Genomic DNA, 14,826 nt, shown 5'->3' on the forward strand with positions numbered 1-14,826 from the left:
TATTTAATTTTAGCAGTATAATTATAATTTTAGAATGGAGGGGATCATGTATGAAACCTGTCTATTCCTGTGCATCATTCCCCCCATGTGTGTGTGTGTGTTTGTGTGTGTGTATCCCTCCCCTCCATACCATATTTTTTGGAATATAAGATGCATCTTTTTCCCCAAAGGAAGAAGGTGAAAATCTCTGTGTGTCTTATACTCTGAATGTACTGTAGCTCTGTCCAGCCTCTCAAACAGAAGTTGCAGAGACTAAAAAAACCCTTCTGAAATGGAGCTTCAGAAAAAAAGTCTGAAATGGAGGTTTCAGAGGCAGGGAAAAAAATCAAGACGCAGATATCATAATCAATGAACCTTTTGCTAATATTCACCTCTGGGAACAGCTGATTGGGGATATTCCAGGAAGCTGGTCGACCCACTGATCAGGTCATATTGTGAACTGCTTCATCAGCACAGGAAGGTACTCTAGGTTCCAGCAGATAACCAAAATATATAGAAAAGGGGGCATTTTGTTCTCATTTCCATTCTATTTGTGTAACTTCATAATTTTTTATGCATAGCTTCAACTATAAGAAACCATTTCCCAGTCAGAGTAAATGGAAGTTGATTGCATCAATGACTAGACTGCGATGAGGGTGTCTCTAAGCATTTTGCATTATTTGGTATATTTGGAATATTAAAAGCACTTTGGGGGCACTTTAACAAGGGATAACTATAAAGGAGATTTTTATATTCACAAAGCCTATGCTGGAATGTTAGTTTTCCAGAAAACCCCTGAAATTGACATTGGAGCTGATCTGAAGCTTAATATTCCAACAAGCCCAGAGTGCCCCATAGAGGAATTCAGACCATCATTTCTACTTGCATCTACCACATGGGATGTCAGAGTCCTGGCTCAGGCTGCTGCTGTTTAATGCCAGGTCTGTTGTCAACAAGGCCCCCCTCATTCGAGATTTATTCCTGGAGGAGGGGGTCCACCAGGCATCTATAACTGAGATCTGGCTGGGACAGGAGGAATGGGGGGTTTCCCTCTCAGAGATGTGCCCAGTCAGGTTTCGGCTATTGCATCAGCCATGACTCCAGGGAAGGGGTGGCAATTATTGTCCGGAAGAGTCTTTGTCCTCATGGGATCCCAGCCCCAGAGTTTGTTGGTGTGAATCTCTCCTCTTGAGGTTGCACTCAGGGGTTCAGTTGTTTTTGTTGTCGACGTACCTACCTCCCACCTGTGTTACAAGAACCCTGCCTGTGCTGCTAGAGGTGGTAGATGGGTGTTGGTGGTGGACTTTCCCAGGCTTATGGTACTGAGGAACTTCAACTTACCGAATCCTTGGACGCAGCTCAGACGTTCATGGCTTCTATAACATTCACGAATCTATTCCAAGTAGTTCACTTGACCTATTGTTCCTCTCGGGGCAGTGGAGATATGATCTAGAATTAAGGGGTATAGATGTTTCTCCCTTGTCATGGTCAGATCATTTTCTGCTAAGGTTAGACTTTAAGGCACACTCCCCCATCGCAGGGAGGCAGAGCCGATTAAGTGGTTCCGCCCCAGACACCTAATGCACCCAGAAGGGTTCCAGAGGGAGCTTGGGGAGATTCCTGACTCCCTTGTCCTTAATATGGCTGATTCCTTAGTGGTTGCCTGGAATAGGGCAACATGTAGGGCACTGGACCGGATTGCGCCTTTGCGACCTCTCTGTGGCAGTGGATCCAGGAAAGGTCCATGGTGAAACATGTGCATAACGAGGTCTGCACAAAACCATGTGGGCCGCTACATTTTGCAACAACTGGAGCTTCCAGATGCTTTTCAAGGGTAGCCCCATGTAGAGCATGTTGCAATAGTCAAGACAGTAAATGACTAGGGCATGAATGTCCGTGAGGTTTTCTAAACATTTCTACTAAACATTCTCCTTCTATTAAGCAATTTTGCCTAGCATATTTTAAATATATATCTGGATTTAGATAATATGTCATCCTCAACTTGTAATCTCGTTTAGGCATGCTAAACTAAAATTACTTTAACCAATTATATATGTATTAGGCAGAAGGGCATTGGAAGGAGGCTTGTCAGCATTTCCGTTCAGAATGTAGTTGAAGGAGAAAAGAATCTGTGAAAATGCTAGTAAATTATTGTGTCTTTTAAGAACTCTGAAGACAGTAAACAAAACTAGGAAGTAAATACAAGCAATCTTTCATTCAATTATTTATTTAATGCTCCAAAAGCAAATTTCCAGAGTTTACTCAGCTTACTTTATAACACAAATTCTATTCAAATCTAAAACTTTTGTAAACATTTTGTTTCAATATAAAATTTGAATTTCTATGGTTCATTTTGCAAATCAATTAAAAATATGCATCTGAAGCCTTTCAGAACCGAACACTAGATACTAAGCTCAACTAGGAGCAATTAACCAACAGGATATCTTATTTATTTTCCATCTACCTTAAATTATTTTTATTATCAAAACATCTGTTAGTGATTAATCAGCCTATAGGACCAGAAAAATATAATGCTTACTTTATACATTTTAAAACTTATCCTTCCTTGAAATTGCACACAATTTCAGCATTGAAATTCTAATTGTATGGAATTATATTGGTTTTCAACAAAATCTTCATATTTCTTGTTTTTTTCCTTTTGTAGTCTGCCACTCTTCTTACACATATGCTCATATCCAACTATAGCATGGACATTGGATTATGTACTTTTGTAAATAGATAAGGACATACAACTAAATATTGCACATCAGTTCCCCTTGTTCTGATTGCCAGTTCTGTGTGCATAATCCTAATAAAAATGTGACTATCAGTCAAATAGCTGCTCAGATGAGAAGGAAGTGAAGGCGATAAGATTTTGACTCCCTGGCATCTCTGTTCCATGAAATAACTAACTGATTGCCTTCTTACAATCTCAGGCACCAAGCTGAAATAAGCTGAAGTTTTATTTAGTAAATAAATGTAAAGGTCAAACATACTGGACTGCATTTTTCTTTTTCTTAAATGGCTCAAATTTCACTTATTCTGATTGTTGTTTTACAATGTTCTTATATTTTCTGCTTTAATACTGCAATTTATTTATATAAGCAATAAAGGGATAGTAATGCATAGATACTTTAGTATGCTATTGCATATGTACAGCTGGTTTTGCTGTGGTCAACAAATTCAGCTCCCTTTACAAGAATCTTCTCTAAACCTATGCACTTCAGATGCATTTGTACTAACCTATCAGAATTTCCTAGCCAACATAGCCAAATTCTTGAAGTTGCAGTCACAATATGCCTTGAGGATGGAAATAATTGTTTTGGATTAGAATGTCTTAAGTTAGTTACAAGTATGAATAAAGTCTTGCCAAGCACATGCAATTTCAATTAAACAAAAACTATTAAAAATAAGAGAAAACCATTTCAAGGAGTATTACAATATCTAAACATTAAATTTCACAATACTCCATCCATGTACATTATATATTTTAACTTACAAACCTTGCAAACAATACTTAAAAAGTAATAAATGTAGAAAGCATGCAGCATCATGGAAAACTCCCCAAAGTTTCTTTGGAATTCAGTCTGTTATAAGACTTCCTGCTTCAAAATATGGTAGGACAAACTTTTCTATTTGCATTTTTATGTTAAGCATTCCACATGGATGAATAAGAATTAAAATTCTGTATTTAATAGCTTGCTTTTGAGAACGAACTTGTGATAAATTAGTGAATAATACGTCAAGACCAACATATCTAAGAAAAACATTTTGCCTCCCTGTTATAAAAATAATTGGCTGGAAGGAGGATTGATCATAATAATTTTAAATGTAAAAAGTGCTGATATAACTTGTTTCTTCCATTTCTTTTGAAAGGTATTTCTCCTTAGTGATTTATGATGAGTGAGTGTGCTTAAGTGTTGTATGGGACCTCTTCTCTGGTTTGTTGGCAGCTTGATTGTTTCCTTGGATTCGATGGTAGGAACATCTATAGGGAATAGTTTTTTCTTTCCTGCCAATAGGGAAAATAGACAAGGCAGATGAGTAATCTAAATAATATCAAGACTACATTACCTTCTACATTCTATGGCAAGACTGGATCTGGTCCACAGGGTGCTTAGATCTGTCCCGCAGGGTTGTCCTGGAAACAGTGAAAGACCAGCCTGTGGTGCCTCTTTCAGCAAAAATGGAGCCCAGGCTCCGTTTTCAGCCATAATGGCCTCCTGTAGCCCTCTGCCAGCAAAAATGGAGCCTGGGGAGACCATTGCAGGCAAAATAGAGCCCGGGTTGGCTGTTCGCGGCCTCCCCAGGCTCCGTTTTTGCTGGCAGAGGGCTGCAGGAGGCCATTGTGGCAGAAAACAGAATTTCGATGAGTGACATTAAGCTGGCCATGCCTATCCTGGCCATGCCCCCCGTAGCCCTCCGAGGTCAAACACAATCCTGATGCGGCCCTCAATGAAATCAAGTTTGACACCCTGTTCTATGGTAATATTTGAGCAGAGTTAAGCTGCCATCCAAAAATGTATATGTTTCAAAACACTCAAAGTAGTCTTTTAATTTCATAATTAATGAACAGATGCCAAACATCTGAAAATTATACAGGAGAATGCCAATCTGATTTGGTTTGTATTTGGGAAGAAAGAATCTTAATCGCTCACAGCTAGATGTGAAGCTTTATTAGTACATTAAATATTCAGTATAACAGACCCCAATTAGGTGGAGTTTAGAAATAATAGACCAAAAAAAATCTGGACATTTTCCCATCTGAAGTGGTCCATAGATCCATGAAAATGATGGATTAAACTAAAACAAATGATGTTTTGCAACTAAAAACAAATGATGTAATTTCAATATTTATGGATATAAGGGCATTTTGATTTAACACACTCTTGTTGAGTGATTTGTTAAACCAATAGTTCAGTATTTTCAGAAATAGAGAAAAGGAGTTCTCTATTGACTTCATGATCTGCACAGTTTATAGTCACAGTTGTATCATAGGGGAAAATGGGAATAAAATTAAATATAAGAAGACCAAACTAATGACAACAGGCAGAACAACTAGTCTTAGAATTGACAATACAGATATTGAAGTGGTAGATTATCTTCTGTCTTTTAGGATCAGCTAATAAAGGAACAAGTGGATAAGAAATGTTTGCAGACTAGTACTTGATGAAGCAGCTATCATATTCTTGCAAAAGATATTCAAATGCTGTGATGTGTCTATACCTACAGAGACCAGAATCATGCAAACCAAGATAGTCTCTGTGACACTCTATGGAAGCAAATGTTGTACTTTAAAGAAATGAAATAAAAACAATATTGATGCCTTTGAGAAGACGTTTGACAATACTATGGACAGTTAAGAAAAGAAACTGATGTATTAGTCAACAAATCAATCCAGGGTTTTCATTTGAGGCACAAATGACCACACTTAAATTACAATGGGGAACAGCAATTTTGTTGTGTTAAATCTGTGACTTGTTTTCAACTAATTTTTGGCCTCTCTATCCAAAAATAACCACAGTTTTTGTCTATCACATCAACTTTTTAAGCTACAGATACCCTCAAAAGTCATACAAATTGTGCATTTAAAGGAAAGTAAAGTAAAAACGTATCAAATATACTGTTTACAAAGAATAATTTTATTCATACAAAAGGCTATAATAGTTATTGCAAGTTAAATTGTGTTCATACGGATAGTTGTTTTTTTATTGAATGGTAATTATATATATTAAGATAAAAAATTTAACCTATAGCTTTTTCTGGAGTGTTTAATCTGTGGATATTCCCACATAATGCTCCAACAATAGTCAGCCATCATATGTACATCCCATCTACCTTTATACTGTGCCTCCATGACCTTCAAAACCTGGTGGAATCGCTCACCCTGCTAATCACTGACAGCACCAAGTTTTTCCGGAAAGGTAGCAAGATGGCTATGTAAAAAATGCAATTTGATGGTCATGTTGCCTAATTAACTATATTATATATATAAGGTGTAGAGGAAAAAACTTGACATGGTAGAAGAAAATTAACTACAGTTTTGAAACCAGCATGCCTAATTAACTATAAAAAAGCTCAAAAAAACAAACTCAACAGAAATTGTGTTACAAATTGTTCCCCAGTGCATTATTTGCTACCCCACCCAAATCAGCACCTTATAATGCATTTCTAAGTAATGAATATGTAATAAACAACATAGCGACATACAAAGTTAAGCACATATACACAGAGAATATCTCTAGACACATGGCAACTCTTTGACTATGTTTAGGCATAAACACAAGATAAAAAATATTATTTCTAATGTTATGAGCAGTGTGCATTTCTTTAAGTGTGACAATATGAAAAAATATATAGGACAAACCCTAGGATGGCGCACAAGATATAACAACTGCTACCTACTAATAAGTGCAAACCAATGAAGCAAAAAGCTAAGCAAATGTATACAATAAATTGTAAGTATAGGGATGGTTACATTAGAGAAACTTGATGCTGCATAACATGCAGAAATAATTTTAAGGGAACATTAGGCTGAAAAACATAGGACATAGTTTTGGCTGATGTTAAGTCCTTGGACTTATGACACCACCAAAATACCCAAGCAGCTATCTGATTGGCTAGATGTGAACAGCCGGCTAGAGGAAAATTGGGATGTCCTGACTGGTTGCCAGTTTGACAGCTCGACTATGAAAGGAGCTGTCAAATGCCATGTTGCTGTTCTGTTCACTCTTGTTACCTGTGGTGCTGAAGTTAGTAATAAAGTATTTCTGTTCAGAACTTCGTCTTGTCTCCATTCCTGTTAGACTGGTAACCTCCTATCTAACAGCTGAAGTCTATTGACAAGGTACAACAAATCATAAAACTTCGAGAATATCGCCATCCTGGCATGAGGTGACAGCTGTTTTCCCAGAATTATTAGAGAGGCAACAGAAATTTATAAACATCCAAATAATTTTAAAAGGGAGGAAAGTTATCACTTACGTGACACTTAGTGATGACTGATTATGAGTAATTCTGCTCTATTGAACACAGGCAGGATATAAAGATGTAACAGCTGTTGCCAAGTTTGGTTTCAGATATGCTCTGCAGAAGCTAACAACCTGGCTAGTAAAATACCAACACATATCTAGTATCTCAGGTGGCATTGTTTAAAAGTCATTTCACCAATTGAATGTTTTTATGTGAAACAGAAACCCATTCTTACTATTTAATCAGTTCTCGCTCATTCGTCTACTATACTTCTAAACTACTCAATAACTTCAAGTCTCTGGATAGTGCACAAATCAGTGAGAAACATACTATACAAAGTAGAAATTATGGAAATATTGACTTTAATGCAGTAGTCAAACTCAACAACAGCAATAATAAGGCAGCATGTAAAATCACTGTACTGTAAATGCTTGAAGTAAAATGGAGATTCCAGCAGTACAATAAAAGATTTTTCAAAATGTATGGGGAAAAGAAAAGATCTTTACCAGCACTGAACAAAACCTATAATAGGGATCCACTTAGCTGCTCTTGGGAATCCATTATATAAGTGGGAAGCAAGAGCAATTTATTAATTCAGTATCAGATTCACAAAAGATGCAGCACTTCCAAGATTGCTTTACAATCTCATGTAGATTCTCTCACAAACTTACTACTTTTATAGTTTTTTGTCCTTCGTACTATTAAGCAGAGTTATGGCATTCAGGAAGAAACTGTCCTTGTTTCTAGTTGTTCTGGTGTGAAGTGCTCTATAACGTCATTTTGAGGGTAGGAGTTGACGCAGTTTGTCCAGGATATGAGTGGGCTGTAGATATTTTCACAGCCCTCTTTTTGACTCATGAAGTATATAGGTCCTCAATGGAAGGCAGTTTGGTAGCAATTGTTTCTCCTGCAGTTCTAATTATCTATTGAAGTCTGTGTTTGTCTTGTTGGATTGCAGAACCAAACAGATGACAGACTCAATCATTCCTCTGTAAAACTGATTCATCAGCTCTTTGGACAGTTTGAGCTTCCTGAGCTGGCACAGAAAGAACATTATTTGTTGTGCTTTGATGATGTTTTTGATGTTAGGTGTTAGGTGTCCATTTTAAGTCTTGAGATATGATAGAATCTAGAAACTTGAAGGACTCTATTGTTGATACTGTGTTGTCTAGTATTGTAAGAGGTGGTATTATAGGAGGTTTTCTTTTAAAATCCACCACCATTTCTACAGTTATGAGTGTATTTAATTCAAGATTGGTCTGGTGACACCATAAGGCTAGTTGTTTAACCTACCATCTGTATGCAGATTCATTGTTGTCTTGAATGAGACCAAGCAAAGCTTCCATGACTAAAGATGGAACTGAATGTGGGTCTCCTCGGTCCTAGTTGAGCATCTTAATCATTATTAAGAATCATGGTTCTGATTCCTGTCTGTCTGGTCTCAATAGTTTAATTAACCTGGCTATTAGTTTCTGAACAGGTAAAATTCATTTCTGTGGGTCGTGCTTGGCCTGCCTTTCTTTCAACTGCCTGTCAGTAACTGTTTTGCTACCTGATTTGTGTTCCTGTTTGTGTTTAATACTTTAAAGTGCCAGACATCCTCAGGAACAAGAACCCTCCTACAGAGCTCTGCTTAATTAATTTGGGACTCTCGGGGAAAGGCATTTGACATAATTAGGAATTATGGATGCTGGCTGTCCATCCTGTTTTAAACTGATTGCTTGTTAATGGCCAGAAAAGATTGGCTCGAGTTTCATAGATGGTAAATTGTGGGACTAAGTTAATATGTCTTGCTCAGGCTGGGCTGAGGTTTTTCACATACATTTCAATAGGGGAGGGACAGAATCCCCAAATTCTCATTTCCATGGGCTCTTCTGCAAAACACCAAAAGGCTGCTTTGATTACAGATCTGTCTTTACTTGAAACCTTGCCCACCAAATACTTTATTATTTAAGGGAGGAATTCCATATACTGTATATCTCTCATTGTCTTTTATACATGCTCACACAAAGAGCAAAAATGATTGATTACCTACACCCTACTTTCATGGAACACAAATATTCATGTAAACATTGAAACTAAGATTTCTAACTCTACTTTTTATCCTCAACTTTTCAACACACTGTCGTTTTACCAGCTGTAACTTATCAGGTAGGGAAGAAAAGAAGTCTATTTTTGCCAGTATGAAGGACAAAGAACTGTACAAGTAGTAAGCTTGTGAGATACAACTAATATAACTGTCTGGTTTGGTGCTGCGACCCAACAGGATCGACACAGACTTCAGAGGGTAATCAGAACTGCAGAAAAAACAATTGCTGCCAACCTGCCTTCCATTGAGGACCTGTATGCTGCACGAGTCAAACAGAGGGTGGGGAAAATATTTACTGACCCCTCACATCCTGGACACAAATTGTTTCAACTCCTACCCTCAAAACTTCGCTACAGAGCACTGCACACCAAGACAACTAGACACAAGAACAGTTTTTTTCTGAACGCCATCACTCTACTAAACAAATAATTCCCTCAACACTGTCAGACTTTCTACTAAATCTGCACTTCTATTCTACTAGTTTTTCTCATCATTCCTTTCACCCATTTCCTCCCATATTGACTGTATGACTGTAACTTGTTGCTTATATCCTAAGATTTTTATTAATATTGCTTCTTCATTGCTTATTTGACCCCTATGACAATCATTAAGTGTTGTACCACATGATTCTTGACAAATGTATATTTTATTTTATGTACGCTGAGAGCATATGCACCAAGACAAATTCCTTGTGTGTCCAATCACACTTGGCCAATAAAAATTCTATTCTATTCTATTCTATTCTATTCTATTCTATTCTATTCTAATAACAACTAATTCCCACAACAATGTCAAATAATTTACTAAGACTGTATTACTATTATTATTCTTTTCCTTATCTCTTCCCACTTATTACTATACCAGGTTGGTTGTATCTATCGATTTATATTGTTTTTATTTGTTTCCTAGTATGATTTGATAGTTTATTACTAACCTTGACTATCACTAAGTGTTGTATCTTTTTATTCTTGATGAATGTATTTTATTCTCTTTAAGTACATTGAGAGCATATACAAATTCCTTGGGTATCTAATCACGCTTGGTCAATAAAGAATTCTAATATTAGCTATAAGCAAAATGTATTGATATAAATATGCACGATTGCAAGTCTCTTTCTTGCAAGAGATTCCTGTTTCCCATCAGATTATGAGGGAAATTCAGTGTCATTAATTTCCTGCAGAAAGCAAAGATGACCCTGCCTTCTTTTCAAATTCAATCCCAGCATTGTTTACAAGCGTTTGAAATCCAACCAAATCCTGATCTGGAGTCCAACAACAGCTGGAGGAACATGTATAATCCATCTTTGATTGAGCTTTTCTTGGACCACCCTAATGTACATGAGGGCTACTAGATGTGGGTTGGAAAAATTCAGATGGCTATTAGATAGAAAACTAATTCCTCACTGAGTCTAGGGATTGCCAATATTTTTGCAGTCTAGATTGGTTAGCCCTAGTTTCTATCACAACAGATCCCTGGGACATCTCTTGTACAGCAGCATAGGTAAAGCTAAAGGTTCGTACTAGTCATTTCCGGCACTAGGGGCAGTGCTCATCTCCATTTTTAAGTCGAAGAGCCAGCGCTGTCCAAAGACATCTCCATGGTCATGTGGCCAGCGTGACTAAATGCCGAAGGTGCACAGAGCGCTGTTGTTATTATTATTATTATTATTATTATTATTATTATTATTATTATTATTATTATTATTTAGATTTGTATGCCACCCCTCTCCATAGACTCGGGGCGGCTCACAACAGTGATAAAAAACAATACATGGTAACAAATCTAATATTTAAAATCTAAAAATAACAATTTTACATTAAAAACATTAAATAAAAACATTATATAAAAACATACACACAATCATATCATACACAAAAACTACATGGGCAAGAGGGAAATGTCTCAATTCCTCCATGCCTGATGGCAGAGGTGGGTTTTAAGGAGTTTACAAAAGGCTAGGAGGGTGGGGGCAATCCTAATCTCTGGGGGGAGCTGGTTCCAGAGGGTCGGAGCCACCACAGAGAAGGCTCTTCCCCTGGGTCCCGCCAGCCGACATTGTTTAGTCGACGGGACCCGGAGAAGGCCAAATCTGTGTTACCTTCCCACCAAAGGTGGTGCCTATTTTTCTACTTGCATTTTTACATGCTTTTGAACTGCTAAGTTGGCAGAAGCTGGGACAAGTAACAGGAGCTCACTCCGTTACGAGGCACTAAAGATTTGAATTGTTGAACTGCCGACCTTCTGATCAACAAGCTCAGCATCTTAGCCACTGAGCTATTGTGTCTCTTAAAACAATATAGATAACGCAGAAACAAAATGTATCAAGTACTTGAAATGCAAAGATGTATCATGAAGTCTTTTCACCAATTCCCTAATCTATATTAATATTGTTTCGTATGAAATAAAGGAAGAGAGGATGTTCTGAATATAAACAACTATGCATGGAATAGGAGCACTTCCTAGTGCTTCTCCTAGAACAGAGCACTTAACCCTCCAATTTCCCCCCCCTCCTGGCCGTGCAAAAAGCACATTCTACATTTAAGCACTTGCCATGCAGGTCTGTACTCAAAATGTGGGGCTACATTGTTCCAGCCAACATTTTGATTGCTAAGCATTTGACAGGGTAATTATTGTAATCTGGTATTTTGGTGAGCCCTGCTGGAGGCTGTCCAAGCAATGCAAATCTTTCTGAATTCCGTAAATGGATCTTTTTCATTTAGCCCACGCAAATGTGTCACAGTTTAATGCTGAAAGGATCCCCCCCCTATCTTCAGCAGCAGCTACAAGAACTGAGATCTGCATTTAAAATGTGCACACACACGTGGGAGTAAAACTGGCAGATTATAATTATCAATTGACAAGGGGGAAAACAAAAATTAATTTCTGAGGCAAAACATATAATTTGCCTTTAAACTGTAATAGCTATTCCATTTCTCATGCAATTTGCTGCTGCACAAAATCAGACTCGAGTTGTCTGGAATTCCAGCATTTCTCTCCTGCCTTAAACTATTCTAAAGTCTTGAGGTAGAGAATTAAAGGGTGTTATTTCAGAATATCTCCCTCTGTTCCAATTGCTCCTCCAATTTTCAATCCTACAATACTTGTATTTACTCCCTAAGAAGAGTCTTGGTACCTAATAAAGCCCTAGTTAGACCAAACCTAGAATACTGCATTCAGTTTTGGGCATCATACTACAAAAAAGATATTGAAACACCAGAAAAGGTATAAAAGAGAGCAACCAGGATGATAAGGGGACTGGAAACTAAAACATATGAATAGTGATGGGAGAACCCAATGGTGTTCGGGTTCGGCAAGTTCAGACAAACTTTACTCAAAATTCGGCCAAACCCGAACCGAACCTGAACCTGAACCCGAACAGGGAATCCCACCAAGAGATTCTGGGGGCGGAGCGTTGACATCATGTATACCGGCAGGTTGCTAAGGACGCCAAGGTGATCACTTCCTGGATTCCATGGAATTTAGGAAGTGATCACCTTGGCGTCCTTAGCAACCTGCCGGTGACGTCAAGGCTCCGCCCATGGAATCTCTTCATGGGAGGGATTCCCCAGCTCCTTCAAAGGGAGGTCTTCACGTAAAAATAAACATTGTTATTTTTACGTGAAAGGACACCGCAGCGGCGCTGCAAGCAAAGGGCGGTCTTTTCACATAAAAATAAACATGTTCCGTCCTTAGCAACCTGCTGGTGACGTCAAAGCTCCGAACGTCGAACGTGACCCCGAACTTTGCCCGAAGATTCAAAATATTTCGTGTTCGTGTTCGGCATACCGAACACTGAAAAATTCAGTATGGATCCGAATTGTGCGGGTTCGGTTTGTCCATCACTACATATGAAGAGAGGATGCAGGAACTGGGCATAGAAAGTCTAGAAAAGAGAAGGACCAGGGGAGACATGATAGCAGTCTTCCAATACTTGAAGGGCTGCCATAGAGAGGCACCAGAAGGGCTGCCATCAAGCACCAGAAAGCTAGACAAGCAGTGAAGGGCTATCAAAATGTTTACTACCACACTGTGAGTGTGGCTTATGTAGGACACCCTGCATTTTCTTTTAACATCTTTCAGTGCAAATTGGGTGCTCTGGGGTGGAGCTCCATTTTCGCTACCCCACTGTGTTTCCCCCTTCCCTGTCCAGGCAGTAGCCCACCCTTGTAGACAAGGAACAATGGACGGAAGCTGACCAAAGAGAGATTTAAGCTGGAAACAAGGATGAACTTTCTAACGGTGGAGAGTGATCAACCAGTGGAATGGCTTGCCTGCAGAGGGTGTGAACGCTCCAACGGTTGAGACATTCAAGAAGAGATTGGACTGCCATTTGTCTGGGTTAGTGTAAGGTTCCTGCTTGAGCAGGGGGTTGGACTAGATGACCTACAAGGTCCCTTCTAACTCTAGTAAGTAAATACTTAAGCAAGCAAGCAAGACAGCATGCAAGCAAGCAAGCAAGACCGCAATAGTAGCTTTCTTTTTCTTTTATACTCCTTAAATGAGTTTTTCCAGGGGATGTCACAGGAAGATGAATGCTCATGCAGAGTATGTGGAAATGCAGAGATCACTAATATTGTTATTGATAATGTTGTAGTATTTTGTAGTGTTGTAGTGTTTTGTAGTGTCATTATTGATTTTTGCAGCGTTGTTCTTTTTTATTTACATGAACCCCCATACTTCATGCAAATAAGAAGAATAAAACAGTCTGTAACAACATCATCAACAACAATAACAATAAATACAGAGTTGGAAGGGACCTTGGAGGTCTTCTAGTCCAGTGTTTCCCACCCTTGGCAACTTGAAGATATCTGGACTTCAACTCCCAGAATTCCCCAGCCAGCATTTGCTGGCTGGGGATTTCTGGGAGTTGAAGTCCAAATATCTTCAAGTTGCCATGGTTGGGAAACACTGTTCTAGTCCAACCTCCTGCTTAGACAGGAAACCCTAGACCACTTCAGACAAATGGCTATCCAACATCATCTTAAAAACTTCCAGTGATATAAAACAATAAAAGAAAAAGAATTTTAAATATTCAGTACTGGGGCGGGGGGGGGGGTGTTATTTTTGTAAAGAGGAAGCATGCTTCTGGAACATTTTTACCATGTAAATGCCTATGTGAAAAAGGTTGTTCTCAATTTTTATTCAAAATATAAGAGCATGGGAGTCAGCCATACCTTTTTGGGGGAGATGATTGATAACACAGCTGACAATAGGGCAGTCCCACTTGAAAAATGATTTTTAAAAATGTTTTGAATTTATATGAAACATGCATGACTATTTTCAGGCATCTTATAAGCCCAAAACGAAGCTGCTGCTGCTGCTTCAATCAAAGCATTAAAATATAATAACTTTAATATTTTTCCTAACACAGCTGTATCTTTTGTCAGGCTTTCGTGAATATTGGAAAAAATACAAGGTACTTCAATGAGTGCTTCTGTTAGGGTTGAAGTACTGTTTCTGAATATGTTTTGAAACACATACAGTCCTAACCGATGATACAATGCCATTCAAATCCACACAAGCTTTTCTTTTTTATTTCCCACCATTACAGCTTAAGAGCACTTTTTCAATATGTACAATCAGATACTCATCCTCATACTCAAGCATCACTCAAAGTAGTTAAAACCTGGTAAAAAGAAAAATGAGCAGATGCAGTGGTGAAAGGGATTTGAAAGGAGTGGAGCTGGTGGAATTTATTCATTTATTCATTCGATTTTTATGCCGCCCTTCTCCTTAGACTCAGGGCGGCATACAACATGTTAGCAATAGCACTTTTAAACAGAGCC

The 14,826-nt window shown here is 38.3% G+C and overlaps 1 protein-coding gene across 1 annotated transcript in view; it reads right to left on the minus strand.

Moving 5' to 3' along the window:
- Positions 1-2,190: 2,190 nt before the first annotated feature.
- Positions 2,191-14,826, minus strand: part of BEND5 (BEN domain containing 5) — a 1,001,406-nt gene continuing 988,770 nt past the window's right edge. Inside the window, exon 13 of the mRNA XM_070745887.1 lies at positions 2,191-3,991. Within this exon, the coding sequence (XP_070601988.1) occupies positions 3,874-3,991 (118 nt within the window). The 3' untranslated portion in view covers positions 2,191-3,873. The remainder of the gene's footprint in view (positions 3,992-14,826) is intronic.

This window comes from Erythrolamprus reginae, chromosome 3 (assembly GCF_031021105.1).
Source record: "Erythrolamprus reginae isolate rEryReg1 chromosome 3, rEryReg1.hap1, whole genome shotgun sequence".
Taxonomy (NCBI): domain Eukaryota; kingdom Metazoa; phylum Chordata; class Lepidosauria; order Squamata; family Dipsadidae; genus Erythrolamprus; species Erythrolamprus reginae.